General features: G+C 43.7%; 1 protein-coding gene across 1 annotated transcript in view; it reads left to right on the forward strand.

The window, feature by feature from the left end:
* Window positions 1–24,386, forward strand: part of Lars2 (leucyl-tRNA synthetase 2, mitochondrial) — a 92,965-nt gene that overhangs the window by 46,579 nt on the left and 22,000 nt on the right. The window contains exons 8-13 of the mRNA XM_021171924.2: window positions 1,988–2,095; window positions 2,444–2,603; window positions 11,328–11,432; window positions 15,739–15,854; window positions 19,901–20,184; window positions 21,946–22,044. Coding sequence (XP_021027583.1) covers window positions 1,988–2,095; window positions 2,444–2,603; window positions 11,328–11,432; window positions 15,739–15,854; window positions 19,901–20,184; window positions 21,946–22,044 — 872 coding nt within the window. The remainder of the gene's footprint in view (window positions 1–1,987; window positions 2,096–2,443; window positions 2,604–11,327; window positions 11,433–15,738; window positions 15,855–19,900; window positions 20,185–21,945; window positions 22,045–24,386) is intronic.

Raw genomic sequence — 24,386 nt, forward strand, 5'->3', positions numbered from 1 at the left:
TATCAGTTTTAGCTAACTGCTCTTATTAAATGGGGATAGTTAATAAATTGTTTCCAAATTGTACCCTGTCCGAGGGTCCATTGAGTAGGGCAGAGGGAGAGGCTTCCCTCCAACTCTGACATACGGGCTTCCTCAGATTTATTTTTGTGAATGAAAGCTGCTAATTCACTGATTAAAAACATACATATAGAGAGGTTAAGATGTTGCAAATCCAGACCCAAGTTTTCTTGGGGTAGCTCAAGCCTTCTTAGTAGCCATTTATTGCCTCTTCTGTATTTGACCTGACATCTTTGTGTCCATTAGGTAAATCCATGGCAGGGTATAAATAGAGCTTGTTTTCTTTGGAATGTATAAACGGACCTCCAGATTCAAATAAGCAAAGGCTGCAATTCTATCAGATGGGATGCGAGGCCTGAAGCAGAGCTTTTCCCACCTCGCTGTAGCTGCCTCATCGCTCTTAGTACCTGTGCCTTTAAAAAGTGACTTGATTTATGACTTTCCTTGTTCTGTTCCTATAAAAACGTCATCCAAATGTTACCACATTGGAACATAGAATTTGATGTAACCTGAATCTCTGGTTCTGGTTCTACTCCAGAATAAACCATCATTTCTCCCTTGGGAAGTGAGAGCTATGATTTTTTTTTTTTTAGACACTTTCATTTGTATGTGTTTGTGCACAGGGTATCTTGCCTTGGGCCTTCAATGTATGTTCCACCAAACCTGATTCTTCAGGATTTCATACCATTTTATAAAAAAAAAAAAAAACCTCTAAAAACCTGGTGTTTCCCCAAGTTTTTTTATTCTGTGAGCCAAGAGAACTTCTATACCTGTGGTTGGCAGGGATGGGAAGAGGAGCTGCTAGCACTACTTGCCATGGGTAGATGAGACCAGAGCTGCTGCCTGCTGGCTCGGTAATTGCAGCTCCCACAAAGAGTATGGACAGCTGTGGCTAGCAAAAGCTGAGTGTCACACAGGGGACTGAAAAGAGCTTGTTTAGTGCTTCAAGATAATGATTTCATTTGGCCAAATAAAAAATTGTTTTATTTTGTAAAGATATTCATAGATTTGCTTAGATTTTAGGCCAGCAAATATCTAGAATTAACACATGCAAACTTTCACATTTCTTCCTATTTGAATGTTTGGGCATCGTCTCCATCTGAATGTTTTAAGCTAAGCACCTCCACCAGGAGCTTTCCCATCTTTGATGTGCAATCTGGGAAGAAAAACAAAAAACAAAAAACAAATCAAAATCATTGGCTGCCAGTATGCCAAGCATGTAATGTCAGCACTGTAGGGGGAAGCAGGAGGATAGGAATTTCAAGGTTAGCCTGGGCTGTGTAAGACTCTCTGTCAATCTCTCTCTCTCTCTCTCTCTCTCTCTCTCTCTCTCTCTCTCGTGTAAGACTCTCTATCAAAATCTCTCTCTCTCTCTCTCTCTCTCTCTCTCTCTCACACACACACACACACACAGAGCGAGAGAGAGAGCGAGAGAACTAGAGATATAGAGAACTTGAGGAGTTAGAGCGGGAACAGGAAGAAGAAGGAAGGGTGAAGTGATTCTAGGGAGGGTGATACAAAATTCTGTGGGAATTGGAGATAGGCAACTGGAATGATCTTTGGCAGGAAGGGAGGGGGAGAGGTGGAGCTCATCTGCAGATTTTCTTTTGACCCCCAGACTTGAGGAGAGAAGCTATAAACACATTCAGCAAAGATGTTAATTGAGGTTTTTGTCTATTAGCTTGCTTCCATGAAATGTTGAACAGAGGTAGGTCGGGTTGATCTTGCTTAGGTGGGTTGTGAATTGAGTGTGTCTGTTGTGTTTTGCTGTCCTGACTAAGGCAGCAGAATGAGGAAGTGTTGAGGGAGTCTGATATCCAGAGCTTTCTTCCATGTCCCCACCTTTCCTACCTCAAGCCCCACGTCATTCGTTCTCACAGGACCTTTACTACTTTTCTTTTCTTTCTTTCTTTTTTTTTTATTTCCCCAGGCCATGCAGGATGCGTTGGCAGACCTCCCAGAGTGGTATGGAATCAAAGGCATGCAGGCCCACTGGATTGGGGACTGTGTAGGCTGTCACCTGGACTTCACATTAAAGGTGATAAGACGCTGGCACAGCATTCACACCTACGGATCTCGTTTGTATTTTGGAACTCTCTGAATACACAGCAGCTCTGCACCAGACCACAGCGCTGTTGAGCACAAAGAGAACCGGGAAGGCATCTTTCTGAGCATGCTTTCTCCATCGTCATCTTGGGGTACCTGGTGCGGATTGCAGGAGTGGAGACTGACCAAGGATTGCTCCATTCTGTTCTTGCATACATTCCTGGTCCTGTGGTCAGAAGCTGCCATGGCTGTTTGGAAATGAGGGAATGGGTGGCATGGGGAGCTCCAGAACTTAGGGGGGAGAGGACTGAGAATAAAATACCATGTTTCATCCTGCCAGGTTGATGGAGAAGACACAGGAGAGAAATTGACAGCATACACAGCCACCCCTGAGGCCATCTATGGCATCTCCCACGTGGCCATCTCTCCTAGCCACGGGCTTCTACATGGCTGCAGCTCTGTGAAGAAAGCCTTGCAGAAGGCACTAGTCCCTGGCAGAGGTGAGCTACAGGATGTAGTCCAGGCTATGAGGTTACCTCCTTCACCTGGACCCATATACTTCCTGCATTTGCTACTTTTTATCATCTGTTCTTCACCGTAGCCGTAATTTTTACTTTTTTTAAATCTCAAAACCTGAGGTAAAACAGCTCTGGAAACATTAGATTGGTCGTCCTGGGTTTCCCTGAGCCCTTCCAGAGAATGCCCAGAAGGCAAGTTCTTTAGTTTTGGTTTAGTATCAGTTTAAAGCTCTCTTCTGAGAGGGAAAGAATCCTTTCCTGAATTGTTAATTCTTCTAGGAAATAAAACTACTAAAAAGGAACGGTGAGGTGGCACAGTGGATAAAGTGCTTATCTTTGTCAGCCCTGATGACCCACATGGTGGAAGGAGGGAGCGGACCCCAAGAACCCCACAGTCCTGTGACTTACACTCACACGCATATTGTGACACACACACCCCTAAAAATAAATAAATGTACTAAAATTTCAAAACATGAGGATATAAAAAGAACTCTGACAATGAGTGACTGCTGTCACTGAGACTGCTGACCTTTTCCGTTCCAAAGGGAGGACCACACACCTCTGATAAAAGCCATCCAGGGAGGATTTTGAGGTATAGAGCCTGGAGGTTGAAAGGAAGGCCTTATTGACTAGAAGTAGGTCTCCGGTGAAGGCTTAAAATTCTCTGCAAAAATCTCATCCTTACGCTTCTTCTTACACTGTGAACTTTAACCTGCATCTCACATCTGAGTTATTGAGGTCGCAAACCACTTTGGATGACTGGAGAGGCAGTGTCAGGACAATTTACTTCTGCTCTAGACAGTGATTGTTTCCTGAGTGCACTGAGGGCAACTTCGTCACCTGCTCTTCCTAAGAGCCTGCTAGGGGCCCAGCCTCCTGGGTTAGACACAAGCTTTTTACAGTCCTGACTGTAAGTGACTCTGGGCTTAGGGCAGAAGACTTCCCGATACAAGGCAAATCTTGTCATTTGCAATCAACATTTTTTTGTTATATATTGAAATAGAGAAAAGATGCAAGTTAAAATTCCATGTGTCCCTTGAAGGCCTCTGTGCCCATGTCTCATGAATGCTTGATCATCAGGGAATAACACTACTTGTTTTTTCCAGACAGGGTTTCTCTGTGGTCCTTGAACTCACTCTGTAGACCAGGCTGGCCTAGAACTCTGATCCTCCTGAGTGTGGGATTAAGTGACACAATTTGAAAGGATCAGGAGGAGTGGCTTTGTTGGAAGAAGTGTGTTAACTTAGGGTGGCCTTAGAGGTTTCAAACGCCCATGCTAGACTCAGTATCTTTTCTCTCTGCCTGCAGATAAGGATGTAGCTCTCAGCTACTTCTCCGTCACTACTCCTGCCTGCCACTGTGCTCCCTACTGCCATGTTTCCTGCCACGATGATAATGAGCTAAACCTCTGAAATTGTAAGCAAGTCCCAATAAAAAGGTTTATTTTATAAGAGTTGTCATGGTCATGGTGTCTCTTCACAGCAATAAAATACTAACTTAGACAGTTAGGAAGCAGAAAGAGGTGAAAGGTGCTGTTCAGCCCACCTTCTCCTCTTCATGCAGTTCAGGACCCAAGCTCATGTAGTGATGCCACACATATTTAGGGTGAGTCTTACCTACTCTGTTAAGTCCTTCTGGAAACACCTTATAGACATATCCAGAGATTCTAAAATCCAGATAAATTGACAAAGTTAATGATCTCAGGTGTTTGTTTTTTGTTTGTTTTTACTCTGCTGAAGGAGGAGGAGGTGGAAGAAGAAAAAGAAGAAAATAAAGAAAGAATTTATTTCAACTTTTTGAAGGGAAAACTCAGTTTTTACACTTTTGAGTTATTTAAGATTCCTTGAGGCTATGATGATTAAAAAGTAAATATTAAAAACTAAATGCTATAAGTAACCAGCTCACACATTTCCCCACCTCATAGTTCATTTGGGAACACAAAATGAAGAATTTTAATAATTAATGAACTAGTAAGTTATAAAAGATTACAGTCCCTGAGATGAAGGACACCATAAATTCAAAGTACCTTCCCATGATAAGCTGGAGTATCTATCTTAGTTACTTTTCTATTGCTGTGCTAAGACACTGTGACCAAGACAATTTATAGAAGACCTTATTTATTGGGCTTCCAGTTTCAGACGATGAGCTCATGACCATCATAGAAGGGAACATGATGCTAGAATAGTAGCTGAGAGCTTGTATACTGATCCAGAGGCACAATGCAGAGAGGGAGAGAGGGGAAGTGGGGGAGAGAGAGAATGAGAATGCTAGCTGACCATGGCATGGGCTTTTGACACCTTAAAGTCCACCTCCAGTGACAACACCTCCAACAAAGCCACACCTCCTAATCCTTCCCAGACAGTTCTACAACTGGGGACCAAACATTTAAATCTCTGATCCTATGGGGATCATCCTTCTTTAAACCACCACCGTATCTAACTAAGTACATACGACCAGCCATATCTTTGAGACCACTTTGGTGCTAGTGCACCAGACTGGCTTGGTCATTTCATTTTGACAAATTGAAAGGCATTTGTAATATCCCATTTGGAAGAGCTCCTGAGCGTCCCCCTTCTCTCAATAATCCTGAAGCTGTTCCAGATGGAATATTATGCTGAGTATTGAGCGTTTCCAGTTCTAATCTTCAGAATAGAAACATCACTTTATTCAGTCTGAGCCAATTCATTCAGTCTGCAAATCAGTTAAGTTAGTACATCAAGACTCTGATTTTTGTCTTGTGACATTGTCTGGTCACATTCAGACCAGTATGGTGTGTTATGTGCAGTGCAATGTTCTCATTCCTGCTATGAACCTCTCCCTGCTGTGGGCCCATGCCTGCTGTCAGCCCAGCCTATGCCTCCTGCAGCCCGTGGGCCCATGCCTGCTGTATCCTCTTTCTCCTGCAGCCTGTGGGTTTTACTTTAACCTCAGCTATTGTCATTGCTTACCATTGCCAGCTGGCTTACTCTTCCCTTCATTGTTAGGATTCTAGAGCAGTAAGTGTCAAAGTAGTGACCATAAAGATCATGGTTGGACAGGGAACTTAGTCTGTCAGTCACTCTCAGGTTAAATTTTACTATTCAAATTCCAGCTTTTACTGAGTTGGTTTCTGAAAACTGTCTCCTGATTTGCCATAGACAACCAAGAATCCGGTCCTGTGGCCGGGAATGTATTTCAGTTGTTTAGCCTGTGTACAGGTTCAATCCCAGGCTCAATTCCTGGCATGGTAAAATAACCAAATAAAGGAAACTAGTCCCAAATGTACCCTTATCACCATGGAAGGACACAGTACTTGTATATTTAGTTTTAGAGTTGTAAGAAGTTGACTCAAGTGGACAGGGTAAGCGTGAGGGGCAATGTGCCTACGGGGGATCAGCTTATCTCAGTAGTTGTAGGAGAAAATGATAAAGACCACAGACCAATGAGAGTCAGTGAAGAAGAGGGACCATCTCAGAGAAGCATCTGGAGGTGGTCAGAGGACATGCCCCTGACCTCTGGCTTGGCTGATGGAATTACTGATGGAAGGTGGGTCAGAGGACACACCCCTGACCTCTGGCTTGGCTGAGGGGATAACTGATGTATTGGCTAAATGTATAGAATTTTTGCTTAGCAAACTTGATGTGGGTTTTTTGTTTGTTTGTTTGTTTTTGTTTTTGTTTTTTTAATATATATATATATATAAGAAAAAGTGCAGTGCTTGCTTTGAGTCTTGGGAATTTACTTCCAAGATCACCGGTGTCACTCTCTTTTCTCCACTGACACCTATGGCTCATGTAACTTTAATTTTTTTAAACCTTATTTTTAATGATGGTTCTTAAATGCTTTAACCTCCCTTGTCGCCCATTACCCACGAGAGGTACTAGAAAAGAAAGGATATGGGGAAGTGGACCTATTTAGAAAGGTTCTTGGGAGTAACTCCCATCTGTGATGTCTGGAAATTGGCAGTTTAGTTCACAGGTTAGCAGCGGCAACTTGATCCGATATTTCACGGATACACCAATAGTCCAGTTCCTTAGAGTCAGGATAGCAAACATGAATCAGCAGTGGTGGCACTACCTAGCATAGACAGCCAGACCTCAGCCTCGGCTTGAGTCAGGAGAAAGGACCCAGAAGGAGACCCTTGGGTCTTGGCTGTGCCTCAGACAAAGTGAAGAAGATGTGAGACCAATAAGTATTGCACAGCTAGCTCTATAAGCAAACCTAGCTCAACCTTTGTCACTGTCTGTCAGGTCATATTTATACCTTCCAAACATTACGTGTCCTCCATGGGTCTTGCCTCAGCATGTGTGTCTGTCTTAGCTGACATCACTCTGCCAATCAGCCTAAGTCCACAGAAGTGACAAGAAACTGCAGCACAGCACCAAAAGCTTTTTGGTGCATTTCTCTCTATAAAGCCCCAACAAATACAGCCCGACTACGCACTGTAAGGAGGACCAATGTGTACATATTATTATCAAAGACTCCTTCATCACATGTCCTTTCACATGCTTGCTTTAGCAGAACATCCTTTCACCTGCGTCTGCTTCAGCTAAGCATTCCTTCATGAGTCTGCCATAGTCTTTCACCTGTGTCCACCTCAGCTAAATGTTCCTCATGTGTTTGCCCCAGCTAAACTCCATCCAACCAACTTTCCAAAGAACCCTTCCTTAAGTTTCCACTTCAGGTTTCAGTGTTATTTTATTAGCTATGGCTAGAAAGGGCTGGAAGCCAAAGAAAAGGGATGTCTTCCAAGTTGCAAAGCTGTCTGTCTCTTAATTATTTTAAACCTATTTATAACATAGTATATACCGGATCTTACCAATTAGGGTAAACAGTTACTTTACATCTCTTCCTCCTCCACTTCCTCTTTTTTCCCCCCAAATTTCATTTATTTTTATCTTACATGTGCATTGTGTGTTTTTACCTGAATGTATATCTATGTACTACATGTACGCAATGCCTGTGCAGGCCAGAGGAGGGCGTTGGGTCCTCTGGAAGTATAGATGGTTGTTAGCTGTGTCATGCGGGTTCTGGGAACTAAACCCTTCCTCTGGAAGAGCAGCACATGCTCTTAACTGCTAAGCCATCTCTCCAGCTCCTCCCTCCGTTTTTGGAGACAAGCCTTGCTGTGTGACCCCTAACGTCAGTCTTGCCATCCCTCTTCAGCCTTCCAGTGCTGGTATTGCAGATGTGTAGCATACCATGTGTGAGGCTATAATGGAAATGCTAATGTAGGACTATAATGCAGCTCAATGGTAGAGTACTAGGTGGGTACTGCCTAGCATCTACAAAGGCACTAGGTTTGACTCCTAGCACCAGGAGAAAAAAAAATAGGTGTGTATGTGTGTCTGTGATCATTTCTGTGTATGTTTGTGTGTGTGTGTGTCTGTGTCTGTGTATGTCTATGTGACTGTGTATGTGTCTGTGTGTGTGCTTCTATCTGAGTGTCTGTGACTGTGTGTGTGCCTGTGACTATGTTTATGTCTGAGTGTCTGTGCGTGTGTCTATGTCTGAGTGTCTGTATGTTTAAAGAAGACAGGTATTGTGAACACTTATGTCCGTATGGCTTTTGCTTTTATAAAATTTACCTGAGGAAAGATGTTCAAGAGTAGATTTTTTTCAAAGGTATGACCTTTTTTCAGCTCCATCCGGTGTTGCTTTTATTGGCTTCTGAAAGAGCTTTATCCTTTTATGGTGGCAGTAGATGAATCTTACTGCGACCTCACCAGCAGGTGTGACCCTTCTTAAAGTTTTCTCTAATTTACTAAGTGTAAAATGATAAGACATTTAAGATTAATTTTTACCTCTTTCTAATAATTGATTTTTTAAAGTGTAATATCTATGCCATATGTGTAGGGGTGCCCTTAGAGGCAGTAAGAAGATGTTACATCCCCTAGAGCTCCAGTTTCAGGCAGTTGTGACCTGCATTATGGGATGCTGGAACTGAGCTCAGGTTCTGTAGAAGAACAGCAAATGCTATTAACTACTGAGCCGCTTCTCCCTAAAAGTAATCTAAAAAAAAAGAAAGGAAGAAAGAAATCTAAGTGATAAGTCTCACTGTCGCTTAGTGGTACATATGAGCCCTGGCTTCCATCACCAGCTACACACACACACACACAAAGAGAGAGAGAGAGAGAGAGAGAGAGAGAGAGAGAGAGAGAGAGAGAGAGAGAGAGAGATTAACATCTATATTTTATGAAAGTTAAGGAGTACCATCAGTGTAACTGCAGCTAACAGTGGCCTCTTTATGGAGCCACTTATAAATTTTTAGGTGTCTGTTACTTGGTGGCATGACAGTCTAGATAAACAGGGTTTTCTTTCTTGCCTTTATAAAGCTGAGTGGGTTTGACAAATCTACCATGTGAGATGGTCAGAGCCAGTATTCTTTCTGTGTCCCTTATCTGTCCCCCTAGAGTTTTCCAAGCTGCTCTATATGTTGTCTATGTCCATTAAAAGAGAACAGTTCCTATGGAGAAGGACTTAACTTTTTCTATTTTTAGATAGGCTGTGACTTAGAAGTTGCTTCTCCATATAGCCCATGGCTATACCTAGCTGCAAAGGAGGCTGGACAGTGCTGTTTATTGTGTAGCCAACTAAACATTCTGTTGTCGAGTCATTGGAAGAGGTGGATGTCGTGGTCAGCTGGCAGCTGATATCCAGAGCTATTTCTCTGAGGCCTGTGTCTGCATTCTGTGTCTGTACTACAGTCTCTCCATTCTCCACAGTAGCTTTTGCTCTTATTCTGCCCCCTCACCTCCCCTTTTCCTAACGCTTCATCATAATTGCAGAATTTGCAAATACATATTTCTTCTTTGAGAAACCACTTTATGGAGTTAGAAATGTGGATGCCTGCTTGGAGATGTGGAGTTCACCAGGCTCCAGCAACAGGGGTTTAGCAACTGGATCCAGAGTGCTAGCTAAACCTCAACCTCCAAAGCCCACACTGGATGCCACTCTGCTCTGCCTTCTTCCTGGATCCTGCCTTTACCTCTTGGAAATGCAAATCCTAATTCTTGGGCTTATTTTTATTTGAGGGCTCGTAGATAACTATATGAAAGTTTGAAACAAGAAGTGCAAGTTGCAAAGGCCAGCCAGTCGTGGCTCTTTTAATGGTGATGTAATAACACAGGTAAACTAAGGCATCTGTCACTAACTGTTCACGTGCCCCTTTCTTTCCTCTGGACTTTGGATATTTTTGTACTTCTAGTCCATCTAGTCTCTGAGGATGTCTACATGTAAGGCTCTTTCCCTGCTACTGTTCTTGTAGTAAACTTTATTCATGATAATATACTGATTGGGTAAATTGCAAGTCATTTGCTGTAAATAAATAAATAAATCTGTTTTCCCTTCCAGCACCTGTGCTCAGAATGATAGCTCTTTTGAGACTAATTATTTATTAATAAATGCCTTAGCCATCAACTTCAGCTTGCTGTCTGACTTACACTTAATTTATTATCCCTTTTATTCTAACCGAGGATCAGCTATATGGCTGTTCACCTCTCCTTATCTTCTTAGGTTTTTCTCCTTATAGTTCTTGAGCCGAATCTCCCATGCTTCTCACTATTTCCTGAATTTTCTCTATCTCTGCTGAACGTCCCACCTCCTATTTCCTGCCTAAACTCATTGGCCTTAAGCTTTTTTATTGACAGGTGATGCTTATAAGAGATTCTTTCTACAATTCGCCTCATAAATACTCATAACTGGGTCATGTATACATTAATTACATTGTTCTGATTGTTTACTTTGCTTATTTTTAAAACTGGCTCCTGCTGTGTAGCCCAGACTAGTCTAGAACTCACTGTATATCTCAGGTTACCCTCAAATTCATAATCCTGCCCCAGCCTCCAGAGTGCTGGACATGCACTACCAGCCCCAGCCTTACTATCTCATTCTTAGGTAACTTTTTATTTTTTTCTAGAATTCAGTCTCTTTCTCTGTGTGCCTCTCTTTCGTTTGCTTTTGTTTTTTTAATTTCTAGCAGGATCTTCCCACATTCTCCATAGCTCTATAAAACTCTTGATACCGTTTTCTCCAAATTCCAGCCTTCCAAACAATCTTACAAGTTCCTCTTTTTCCTAAAGATACTCTGAATGCTGTTTGGTTTGGTTCAGGTCTGAATTGGTATGGCCCTCCAGGCCTCAGCTACATGTCTAACGTTCTGCCTGACTTCTTTCTTGAATGTTCTTGTAGCTTTTCTTTGTTGGGTTCCTGTTTCCTGTCTCTTTTCCCATTAAACTTCCATCTTTCAAGAACACACATGCTCCAGTATCTCCTAAGACAAGCATATGTGGGAAGACACTGTTCTGTCTGTGGATGTCTAGAACTTTCTCTTTCTGCTCTCTGCGCTGCTGTTCTCTGCTTGCTAGCCACATCCTCACGCACTTGCTTTAGAAGTTCCCAGCTCTTCCTTTCACCATGGGGAGGCTTTGCGTGTCTGAGTCTCACTGCTGGAGTTATTTCTGAGGAGTTAAAGGTGGTAATGAGATGCTTTTCCATCTGGGACTCAGAGCACCCTGCCCACTTCTTTGCTTGTGTGTGCAGGTAGACAAAACTTCTCTCCTGTACTTGTTTAATCCTCTAATATCCACTGGTGTAAGTTACCTGCTAATACTCTTCAAAGGACCAGTTAGTTCTTTAGCAATTAGCACACAGCATGGGAGATGTTATGCTTTTCTTGCTTGTCTGCTCTTGGATGTGTCTTGCTGATGGATCTTTTCTTGTTTTCAGATTGCCTCACACCAGTGATGGCTGTGAGCATGCTCACCCTGCAGGAGGTCCCCATCGTTATCATGGCTAACCCTGACTTGGAAGGCTCTCTAGATTCAAAAATAGGTATGTGGTAGATGTCATACATGCTAATAAATTATGCCGGGTTAAGGGCAAAGGGATGACAGCTCTTGCTGTCACTTGGAGGAGTTTACTATTGATTCTGTGATGGGTTTTGCTTCTCAGTGAAACTGTGTGTTCTTTTTTTTTTTAATCTTCCCTTTGGAGCTGAGGATCATATTTACTAGTTCACACATTGTTGGCAAAGCATTCTACCATGAGCTGCACCCAGCCCTCCCCTTCCATGTGTCATTTAGTTAAGAACTACATATTCAAGAGCACAGTACTACACACCTGAATTCCTAGCACTCAGAAGCCTGCGGTAGGGAAATCGCAAGTTTAACTTTTTTAAATATATTTTTTGTGTATGAATGTTTTGCCTGACTACTGTGTATATGCCCTGTGCCTGTAGAGGTCAGAAGAAATAGAATCTTCTGGAACTGGAGCTACAAATGGTTTTAAGGTGTCTTGTGGGTATTGGGAACTGAACCCAATTCCTCTATAAGAAGAACAATTCTTATAGCTACTGAGCAAGTTTAAACCCTGGAAAACATGGCAAAACCACATCTAAAAAAAAAACAAAAACAAACAAAAGCAAGAATGCAAACAACAATAAAACCGTTTTGAGTGCATATGGGTAGAGTGGTGAGGGGAGGGGATGGCAAAACAACTCAGGGTATAAGAATGCTCGCCACTCAAGCCTGCCAACCTGAGTGGAGTTCCTGGAACCTAATTCTGAAAGTGATCTTCCAAACCTCCACCTGTGCCTGCACACACACACACACACACATTAATAATTAATAAATCATAAATGCATACATATATACATTTTACTTTTTTTTAAGGATATTAGGTATTTCATGTCATCCTGGTTGCTATTGAGAATTTAAAAAGCTTAGGCTCATGAATCATGAGTTAGTTTTTAAATACCTAGGCACATGATATGGGGATAATACAACATAGGCTAAAAATTTAATTTCAAAATCTAAGCCAGGTGTAGTAATTCAGGCATCTAGTCCCAGCATTGAGGAGAGAGATCTTGAGTTTGAAGTCAGCCTAGACTATATAGTAAGATCCTGTCTTAACAAAACCAAACCAAACAAAATAAAACTCACCAAACTGCCAGCAAGGGTAGAGATGGGAGTTCCTATGATCCTTGTGGGCTGGGTTTTGGAATTGTGGAGGAGTATTTTCTGAGCTCCTCAAGAAGGGGTCATGAACAGTATACAAAGGCACCTGAGAGACATTTTGTCATTGGCAGCCTTATTTAGGAGTATTGCCCATCTCTTGTCCCGGGGCAGAACAAGAACAAAGGATAAGTATCTAATGACAGCCCTGTCCAAAATTTGCCTTTGGGACACACCTGTGCACCTCTCTGGCTTGCTTTCCTCTCCCACTGCAGATCACACTGGAGATTCCAGTCACACTGCAGAGCAGCAGCCTGCTCAGCAGTGCCCTTCCTGTGCTGCTGCAGCAACAGTTCCTAGTAAAATGACCTCAGGTCACTTCTGATGAAGCATTTGGAAGAGATGTCAAAGCAGACAGCTGGCACCGAGCACTCAGGTCATGTCTGACCGTTACAACCACACATCTTATAATTAGTAAGAAGTTTTAAGGAGCCAGAGTAAACAGTGGAAAAAAACCTTAATATGACATTTTTGGGGCAGACAAGGGATGTTTGACATTTTGGGCTAAATCACTGACACAATATGGAGGATTTAGATGTTTTTAGGTAAGCATGGGAAATTTTTTTTTTCTGTTGTCTTGATTTCCCTCGGTTGTGTAATTGGTAATTTTTTCTAAGTACTGTTCCTTGCCTTTTAAGGGTAGAAGCAGAAACAAGTAAGAAATAAAGCAGAATTTTCACTATCCCACCTGCACAGTTAGAATATATCACGTTTTCAAGTAGTCTTAATGTGGCCAGATAAATGTGGTGGCTACTGAAAGGGACTAGTATTGGCTTAGGATACTCAAGACCAAGTTCTTAGCATAGAAGAGATTTATTTGCCCCAGAGGGACAAAGGGCAGGGAATAAGAGAAAAGACAGGAGACAGAGGAGAAGGGAGAAAGGGAAGGGAACAAGGGAGAGGGGGAGGGGGTGTTCATCCCAGTGGGGCACAAAGAACTGGCTCTGGATAGAGAGCAGACAGACAGATGTGGCCCATAAAGGTAAAAGGGGAAACTCCATGTTACGATAAGGTGTTTAATTTTAATTGGGCATGTTAATTAGGCGTTCCAAAGGGGACTTTTGATTGCTGGACTTCTATACTTTGATAGCTGGACCTTGATAATCAGCCTCAGGAGGAGGAAGTGGAAAAATAAGGGGACAGACTTCAGTGGCTAGCTTTAGGAATATAATCTAATGGTTTTTATCAAAGCAGAGGGAATGGGGAGAAAGGCAAGGCCTGTCAGAGCCATGTTTGCCTTACTTGGGCTGGCTAGAGTCCTTTCAGTGTCTACTTTGGAGTGTCATTGAGTCACCCTAAGCAGGACATCAGAATCTGGCAAATGACCCTTGACTCCCTGCTGTGACTACAAACTGCTGTTGGTAGTGTTTGCAATTGCCCTGCATCCATACCTCCCAGTCCAGTCCATTCGCTTTATTTTGTGTTTTCTGTCACAACGCAGTTGGAAACACTATTGCCAGACTTTCTGAACCCACAAGCATTTAAATAATAATGAATTTGAATTTTAATAAGACACAGGGACTTATTAAATTTTATTATAGCTTAGGCCTTAGCTTGGGCTACCTCCCTGCTAGCTCATCTAACTTAATTAACCCAAGTCTTATAGTCCATGTCCCACCACATGGCCTGTTACCTCTCTCTCACTCCCCATATGTCTAACCTCCTCCATGCCCTGCTGGCAAATCTTCCTGTATCCCTGCTGCCTCTCCCAGAGACCCTCTCTCATAAGAATGGCAGTACTAAAATCTGGTCATTACTCAGCTCTCTGCTGGTACAGACTTGAATAATACCAACACAACCTTCACACACTGCACCCCAACAAAACACACAGCTTGCACTACTATAGAACTGTCAGCCCTCTGCACCTGAAGGCACCCCTCTGGAACTGTTTTGTTTGGCTTAGCCTTCTTGTTTGACCTTCCACATGTATGTTAACATTTTCCATGAGAGAGGTGTCAGCACCAGGAGACATTTGACCAATTTGGGAGATTGTGAAATGAATTTATAGTCCTAGCTAGCCTGTATAAAAGACACACGATCCCGGTATTTTATTTACAAGCCTAGATTGGGCAGGTTTGGAGCTATCCTAACTTATTCTCCAGTTGTATGTCCCCTGTCACATGCTGTATCCCCTGGCCACATGCTTATGGTCCATCTCCTTTCATGGTAGCCTCCTCCACCTCCGTCTTCTTCCACTCTCTCTGCCTGCAACTCCTTCACTTGATCCTCAAGTCCCACCTTTCTCCCTTCACTGCCCAATCACAGGCTCTAGCTTTTTACTGGGGAGCAATGTTCACATAGCATCACTTGATGTATGTGAGAATCTGCTTGTGGGAAGCCACATCTTGAGAAGCCAGTATTTAGCATTAGAATACAAGCAGCATCAGACCAACCCACTCCAGGAGATCTGTTGTTTGTCCCTACTGAGGAAGTGGTCTGGAAAGGAGCCAGGATAGGGTAGAATACTCCCTGTGCCACCATGCTCAGAACCGCCCATTTTGTCAGGAGCACCACACTCAGAACCCTGTCCTAGAGAACCAACCACCAAAGCCTGCTTCTGTGCTCAGCTGAAGCCAGAACAGCAGGCCCTACCCCCTCTGGGTGATTTTCTTGTGTTCCACCTCATTTCCTGGAGATGTGTGTGGGTTGAAGAATAAATGCCTGTTCAGAATCCTCTGGTATTCTCGGGGACACAGCGTAGACTCCAATGCCAGCTTTCAATCTCCAGACTTGGAGGACCTTTCTAGGGAATTAAAATGCCATTGGAGCCAGCACTGCTTCCCACCAGGAAGCCATTGGGGGCGATTCAAGAGTCTCTCCTCATACTTGTAATATACAGTTTCCGTGGCATAGATGGTAGATTTTGGAGTTGCAACTATGTTTTTAAGAAGAAGGAAAACCAGAGAAAAAGACCTAAGGAAAATAAGTCCAACAATGTGAACAGTTGTGTTAGGGTGTCAGGTTCTCTAAGACTCTGTCCCATTATCCAGTGAGTTTGATGTGGCTTTCTGTCTTCTGAGGTAAAAGGGACCTTAAGAAGCTAATGCTTCGTGTCACTGTTGCACAATTCTTTGTTTTGAGCACTTAAGAGGAGTTGATGTTTTGTATTTTTCATCTCTGAACAGGAATCCCCAGCACCAGCTCAGAGGACACCAGACTGGCCCAAGCTCTGGGCCTACCCTACTCTGAGGTCATTGAAGCTTCACTAGATGGCACAGAGAGACTGAGTGGATCTGCTGAGGTTGGTGCCCCTGGCCTGTGCCTGAAATTTACTTACTTGTGAGTCAAGCCCCTGAGATTGGTGTGATGAGACACGCTCACCCTTCCGCTCTCCCTCACCCCAGCGGCCTTGTAGCTCTGCTTGGCTTTGCAGAACAAAAGACTCATCTTCTTCAACGCCTAGAAGTTCCTTAGCCAACCCTAGAAAACTTCATTTGAGAATCTTGCTTGAGAAGTGATCTTTCCAAAGAATTTTTAGCTTCTTAGAGAGGTGACTGTAGCTGACTCTTCCTGGGGAAGATGATTGCTCACTCCAGATTATTTGCTGTTAACATCTAAAGTTTAACTTGAGTTAACAGACTGTTTATAGACTGTTTAGTTTAATCAAAGTTTACAGACCCTTATATAAACACTCAGTGTTTAAACAAGGTTATCTCCTGTTTGATTTCGTATATTTGGCAGGATGTGAACTCCAGCTGTGCTGAACTGAACCTGTAGTAACAATTTTGGAGTTTTTGTTTCTTTAAAAAAAAAAAAAACACAGAAATTTTATAAGAATGTACTTTCATTTTAATTCCAGGTGTAGGGATGTGGGGCTGTTTTGGACTGTCAGAAGCAGCTATGACTTGCTTCCTGCTGTAGCAGAGACATAGTTTTGCCAGCTGCAGATAGTTTCTGTGATTGGGTGACATTTCAAATTCTGGAAACTTTTCAGAGGGCATATAAATGCTAGAGCCCTGATAGGTGGGGTGGGTGGTTGTTGGTCATTCAGGGGCAGTTGTTAATAGTTGTGCTCAAAGAAGAAACAAAAGGAAAGAAATTAGATTCAGGGATCTCTCTCTCTCTCTCCCCTCTCCTTCATCCATCTCTCTCTCCTATTTAGTAATAGGGGGTTAACAGGGGTAGGATAGGGAGTGGGGGGAGGGGCAAAAAAAGACCAGCTACATGAACCAGAAACTGGTGGAAGAGGCTGTTTGGGGATGGGAGGCTAAAGTGGGAAGTGACTGAAAGCAATGAGTCTCAAACTTAAGCATGTATCAGAATCACGCTGGCCTTGTTAAAACATCCTGACTCTTCCCAAGAGATCTGTTTCCAGCAAATTTGCATGGTGTTGCTGCTGGTGGTGGTATTGGGATGCTGGTGCAAGTTTTGCTGGTAGTACTAGTGGTGGTTGTGTTGGTGGTGGTGGTGGTACTGGTCCAGGGACCACTGCTGAAAATCACTGGCTTAGAGCCTTGCTGCTGAAAATCTGGTCCCTAGATTAATGGCTCTGACATCACTGTTAGGACTGTGACTTCCAGCCCTACCCTAGTCACACAAGTTCCCTGAGTGATTTGTATGCACATTAAAACTTGAGAGCATTGGCTTGGAGTGTTCATTTTTAAACTTGACAACACAGTGGAAACACTCACAAAGTGTTTTAAAATATTGGCACTTGGAAGAAATGTGTGCTGATGTACACCTATGATCCTAACATTTGGGAAGTGAGACAGGAAGGTTAGGAGTTCAAGGCTATACTGGGCTATGTTTGAGACCATCCTGAGCTATGTGAGACTCAAGAGACATAACAAATTAACAATCTAATGGTTGAGTCTTACCCCAGATATTGCAACCAAATGAAGGATGATAGTGAAGCCATGAGTGGTGGACATCAGGAGTTACAGCTCCCCAGGAGATTTGACCGTAAGCCCTAATCTGGGACCTGCTGGCTCAGCATGTCAGTCCTCCATCAGGCCAATCATGAATCCCAACAAAGGACCTACTGATCCCTCCCCTGGTTCTGGTTCTAGTAATACCTGAAGATCCAGGTGTTTCAGGTTTGGGACCATTTAGTTATAAGGGTATCCTGTCTTTTCTGTCTTCCTCTCTGTTTCCGTCTGTCTCTGTCATCTGTCTGTCTATCTATCTATCATCTATCTATACATCCTTTTATCTACAAGAATAAGGACTTCTATCTACAAGAGAGTAGTTTCTGGCTTCATGTTTGTATCTCCAAATATAAATAATATTCTAAGATATTAAAGCCTTTTTTTTTCCCTTGGCCCTCATTTGTGCAGGCCTACTGGAGAGTAGGGCAGAGCCAACCCTAGGGGTCAACTTTAGCTCTGGGAAGTGAGGAAGGGGATATCCATGGCTAAAACTAGGCTGTCTCTCTCTGGGTCCCAGAGAGACCCCTATTCCTCTAGATGGGACTCCTAGCATTATTTATCCTCTGCATTTGCTTTCAGATAGCTTCCAGTAGCCTTCAGTCATCCTGATCTCTTTGCTGAATACTCAACCAAATGATGTCACTGAGTGGGTGGAGAGGGTGAGACAAGGCTGTTTTCTTTCTTGAGCTTCTGGAGCAGAGGGCAGTGGTGCATGAGAATACAGACTTTGAAGAGAGCATGTAGTGCTTTGTATAGTAACTGTATGATATCAGGAGTCCAGACTGGAGGACCTCTCCCAGAGCATAGCCACCCCTTTACAGTAAACTCTAAGAAGACTCTCCACATCACTAGTAAGGAGGTTAGTTTGTTAAACAGTCTCTTAATGACTGTCTTGTGACTGAGCTCCTTGAGGACATGAACAGATTACATTTGTCTTTGTGTCTCTGAGGCCTGACATACAACAGGACTGATCCCAGGAGCCCACATTCTGAATGTTAGCAAGCCTCAGGGCTCATTTCATCTGATTAGCTTGGTCTCTGGAGAGCATCAGTGAAGAGCACACTCCACCTCTGCCCTGTTGTCTGTGAAATGGGAATATTTAAATATAAGAATGGTTTGTTTCTTCAAGCTGAGGCAGATCTACCCCCTTGCTTGCCTTAAGATATAACATTGAATTTTTTTCCCTCTGGATATTTTCTCTCTAAGAGGAAGTGCATATTGTACAGTTCTTCACTGGTAATTAGACATCTCGGTGATTATCTGGTAGTCAGACATTGATAGGTATTCAACCAGGGCATAACAGAAAGGGGGGGCACAGACCCGGTGCCAGCTGCCCACCACACACAGTGGGCACAGTGCCCATGACCAACATTATTTCTCAAAGCTCCTGGAAATATTTTAATATCTTTAAAATTTGGAAATAGAGATGGAAAAATGGCTCAGCAGTTGAGAATACTGTTCTTCCAGGAGATCTGGGTTCAATACCCAGCACCTACATGGCATCTCTCAACCATCTGTAACTCTAGTTCCAAGAGATCTGTCACCCTCTTCTGACCTCCGTGGGCACCAGGCACAAATGTGGTGCTACAGCAAAACTATCTCAGACCCACCAGTGATATAAATAAATGGACAGTCTTCTAACTTCTCTAACCCAACTAGTCCTAGCACGATGTCCCACCATGTGGCCAGGTCTACCTCTCTGTTCTGGTCCATCCAATCACCTGCTGGTTGAATCTCTCCACCTCTCAATTCTTCTCCCAGAGTTCCAGCTCTGCCCAGAAGTCCCATCTTTCACTTCCTGCCCAGCTATTGGCCATCAAGTCTTTTCTTTTTTTTTTAATCATTCCATTTGTTTACATCTCAAATGATAACCCACTTTCCAGTTACTCCTCCACCAATCCCCCATTCCATATCTGTCACCCCCTCCCCACCCATCAACTCTTTATTAAAGCCAATTAGATACAATTCTAGATTGCCTTTGGCAGGTGAGGAAGGAACAAATATTTACAAAATATGAGACCAGTGATGGGCCATTAACTCTTTGCCAATACAGAATTAACAATTGAATATACAAAGACACACCTTCACACAGTATACCCCAGCATGGTGCAGAGAAATACATGAAGATAAAACACCCATACACATAAATAATTTTAAATTGTAAACAAACAAACAGAAACCCCTCAAACTTTTAGGAGCAAAAGTCATATTTTTCTATCAGTGCAGTTGCAAAATGTGATTTTTAGTGTTACCTTGAGGAGGAAAAGACCCATAAAGATAAATGCACCCAGGGTTCAGGGGAGTCCTGATGTGGCCCGACACTGAACCAGACCGGTATGAGCGTCACACATTGATGCAGTGGTTCAGGGTGCTGAGCAGGGGCAGAGTTTATCTTACAGTTGTCTCTCTTCATTTCCAGTTTACAGGTATGACCCGGCAGGATGCCTTTGTAGCCCTGACTCGGAAAGCCCGTGGGATGAGAGTGGGTGGACATGTGACAAGTAACAAGCTGAAGGACTGGCTGATCTCACGGCAGCGCTACTGGGGCACGCCGATCCCCATTGTCCACTGCCCAGCCTGTGGCCCTGTGCCTGTGCCACTGCAAGACTTGCCTGTGACTTTGCCCAGCATTGCGTCTTTAACGGGCAGAGGAGGCTCCCCGCTGGCCTCGGCTTTGGAGTGGGTGAACTGCTCCTGCCCAAGGTAAGGAGCCACAGCCAGCACCCTGAGGTGTTTTGGATATCCTCTCCTCACTGGATGCTAAATGCTACCTTCTTCACTAGCCTAAAAGGAATATCAAAAGTATGTAGGAACCTTTGAGGAAACAGTCTAGAATTTGGCCTAGGTACTATGGAGGGGCCCGAAACACTGATCCAATGGAAGGAAAATATAGGTTTTCTTCATACCCCACTGTCTGCCACTTCTACTCCACAGAGTTTCCTAGAAGTGTGGATGGTGTTTCTTCCCTGCTATGGCTGGCCAGTACAGACAGAGCCTGTGATAGCCAAGGAGTATGGGAAAGACAGTAGTGTGTTCACTCCTTACCTTGCTGAGGCACACCAACCTTCTCTCCTCTTTCCTCACTTCAGAGTGAGATTGGGTTTTCTAGCAGGTCAGTAGACTGCCTCAAATATGGTTTTCATGATGCTGTTAGTAGCTGACTAGCATCAAGCTAGTTCTTTTCTCTTTCCCTTTGTGAAGGAGTTTTCACATTCAGTACAACGTTGCAGCCTTGCATGAGAGTATGGCTTCTTCACAGAACCACAGAATTTCTGAAAGGTAAAACCCAGGCCTCAGAGTTGACTTTTCTCCCTGATTGAGTTTGGTAAACATCTAGGGCTGTAAGCCACCAAGCCAATACAACCAAATAGGACAGCAGAGAGATATCTTCTTTTTTTCTTTTTCTTTCTTTCTTTTTTTTTTTTTTTTTTTTGTTGTTGTTGTTTTTCGAGACAGGGTTTCTCTGTGTAGCCCTGGCTGTCCTGGAACCCACTCTATAGACCAGGCTGACCTCGAACTCAGAAATCCACCTATTCTTTATATATTTACTTTTGCATTCTAAGGCATTGGGCCGAAACCTCACTCTCTCCTGAAGAACAGCAGGGCTTGGTGTAGTCTGCCTCATAATTCCCTGGTATTCTGGGAACCCAATGAGGCAGCATCTGTAACACCTTTGACCCAATCCTGCTGCCCCAGATTGCACTGTTCCTACCTAGCCCAACCCAATGAAGGACCTCATGCCCCCTTCATCTGCCCCAGCACCTCTTCCCGACCATCCAGTGCTTGGTATCAGTGGTAACACTTAGTTGCCTTCAAGCCCAAGGCGACAGTAGTGGAAGTGAGCATAATGAGTGTCACTCAGATGTAATTGCTTCTGGGTCTCTGTTCTCCTCCGTGTTCCCCAAGTTGGGCAAGAAAAAGAAGGTGCCTTATCTTCCAGTTACTTCCATCGTCAGAAGTAAGATGCAATCCACATAAAGACCTGGCTTTACTTTAGAGAACCACTGTGGAGATTGGCACCCCTCTCTGGTGGCACACAGGATTCCCTAGGAACTTCTCTGACAGTTCCTGCCCTGAGGAATTCCACCATGCCCAGGCCTCCTGACTAAAATGCAGGTGTGAGGCCCGGTTTGGTCATCTGACCTGAGGTGGGGTGGGAGGGCTGATTCCTTCTGCAGCATTCATAGAGCCAATGTGGACTGCTTAACAGATAGGGGATGTAACACACAACCCTTCTTTTCCTTTGTAAATTGAAAACAGACTGCAGCTGTTATGTGCTTAGTGAATGGAAAGATCCTTTTGGAGACTCCAGTCCTCCTCTCCCTGCTCTCTAAGAGCACCCTCACTCAAACTTACACTGATCAAAGTAAAATATTGGCAGGCCCAACATCTCACAAGAACAGCTGGTAGGTAACTGCACTGAAACCTAGAAAAAAAAAAAAACTGATAAATTTCTTTTCTCAGGTGCAAGGGATCAGCAAAGAGAGAGACGGACACCATGGACACCTTTGTGGATTCTGCGTGGTACTACCTCAGATACACTGACCCTCATAATACTCACAGGTGATGTCCCTACTGTGGAACAGCAGCACTTTGCATCCTCCATGAAGCAAAACCAAGATGGTGTTAAATATGCAAGGGAGGTGCTGGGAACGTGCCTGGGTGGAACAGAGAGGAGCTGAGCTGGCAGAGAAAACACCCACATTGTGTGTTTGTGCAACTGGCACCCAGAGACAGGAGGAGGAGGATTCAGAGGACCCTCCACTATAGCAAAGCTTTCACTGCCTCAGCAAGGCTGTGGGAAGAATGCCAGTGCACATGTCCACTTTGTGCTGGTGCCCTCCTTTTCTTCTGGAAGTAGATGAAGATCAGGGGCTGGGCCAAACTAACCTGTAGACACAGTGGTGGCTATTGTTGGTCAGCTGTGCACTTTATGCCAGGCTCTCAGCTTGGAGAAGCTTAAAGTGCCAGAGAAAAAGCACTTTTAATGTGAGTATATTAATTATTAAGTTAGATTACTCAGCCCAGTAAATTCCATCTATAATACAAATTGAAAAAACAGCTAAAGGAAGATGTGAACACCCTACACTATGGAACGGTAGGGACAGTAAGGGTGCCTTATGTGTACTGAAGAGAGGCAGGACAGTGTTGGGGAGAGCTAAGAAGTGTAGACTCATACCACACATAGTCAATAAATCTCCTAAAGTGCAAATCAGTAATGAATATAAACATTTTTAAATAGTTGAAGTAAGAGTAGAAGCCAAGAGTGCTGGTACATGTGTATAGTCCCAGCATTCTGGAGGCAAGAACTGGAAAATCAAGAGATCAAGGCCAGCCTGGGCTATACAAGATCCCATGTCAAAGAGAGGAGTGGGGGAAGGGAGAGAGAGAAGAAGAGAAAGGATGAAGAGGAATAGAATCAAAAGTGAGTAGGTAACCAGGTGTGATAATGTCTTTACTCCCCTCACTCAGGAGACAGAAGCAGGTGGATATCTGTGAGTTCAAGGTCCATCTGCTTAAATATCGAGTTCCAAGCATCTGGGTGCTACACAGTGAGGCCCGGACTTTAAAAGAACAAAAGTGGCTAAGGTTCAGGCCTGGGGTGCAGGGAGAACTGAGGCTAAGACCACTGGTTTGGTAAACTTTCAAGTGCTGTTTGACTTTTCTGTCTGTTTCTTGGACAAGATAGAAACCGAAAAGAGAGCAGTAGAAACCAGGAAGACAGACTGCTTTCAGACCTTAGCAGGTTGCTCTTGAGAATGGTAGAAATACCCTGGAGCTATATTATCCACATATGAAGGGCTTCCATTCTGGGCATACGGTGCACACCTGCAGCTCCAGCACTGGAGACTGAGGTAGGAGGCTGGAGGCTCAAAGGGTCTTGTTGTACACAATTCTATGTTTTGTCAAAAATAAGCAGAGGAAGCACTCTCCTATTCTGGCTTTAGCACAGTAGCATATTTCTGGTTAGACACATGCTCAAGCCATATTCTGAGCAACAGAGTTGTGGTTCCATAATTTGTGTTCATTTCAGAAATTAGTGAGATCCTGAGTAAATGGAAAGATGCAAGGAGACTGGGAACCTGAGAGCAGCTCCACATGAGCCATAGAGGAGTGTGAGGGAGGGTTCCCTTCTCAGGCTGCGTCCCAGCTGTCCTGAGCCCTACATAGCCCATCTGTGAACAGCACAGCTTCACACATCACCTGCCATGCTGCCCCCGGATCCAGCATTGTCTTGAATCTTCCAGAGCGGTGTCCTAGGTAGAACATAAATTGAATAGTTAACATCATTTATCCCGAATTTGTTCGAGAGCTAAATACCACCCTCAACTTTGGCTTTAATGTTGCCCAGAGCAGCAGTTGAATTCATTTATTTACTTACTTTTTTTTTTTTCCAATTTGAGACAGGGCCTCACTGTGTAGCCATGATTGTCCTGGAACTTGCTATGTAGACCAGGCTGGCACTAAACTCACAGAGATCAGCCTGTCTCGGCTTTCCAGGTTTGGGGATTAAAGGTCTATGCTCCAATGCCCAGCAGCAGTTAGATTTCTTTAAGAAACTATTTTTTCATTAAATAAAAAAAAAGGTAGTTATTTTTTTCTTTTGCTAGCACAGTTGTAGCTGCAAAGAGGCCTATGTTAAGAGCTACACTGCTTGGCTAGGCTTCCTGGCCTACCACCAGCAGTTTCTGTTTGTGTTTCAGAACTGGCCGGTCAAGAGCAGGCTACAGGAAAATACTTTGTGGCATTGGGGAGAAAACTCTGAAATTTTAAAGCCAGGGAGCACAGATCCTCCAAAGCAAGTTCCTCAGTTAACTTCTGAATGGAGGGTTGCCTTGGGAACAGGGAGGTCTGTTCCCCAGCCACAGTGGCTCTTTCTCAAGGCAGCAGCCAACAAATAGATG

The sequence above is a fragment of the Mus caroli genome, chromosome 9, assembly GCF_900094665.2.
Source record: "Mus caroli chromosome 9, CAROLI_EIJ_v1.1, whole genome shotgun sequence".
NCBI lineage: Eukaryota > Metazoa > Chordata > Mammalia > Rodentia > Muridae > Mus > Mus caroli.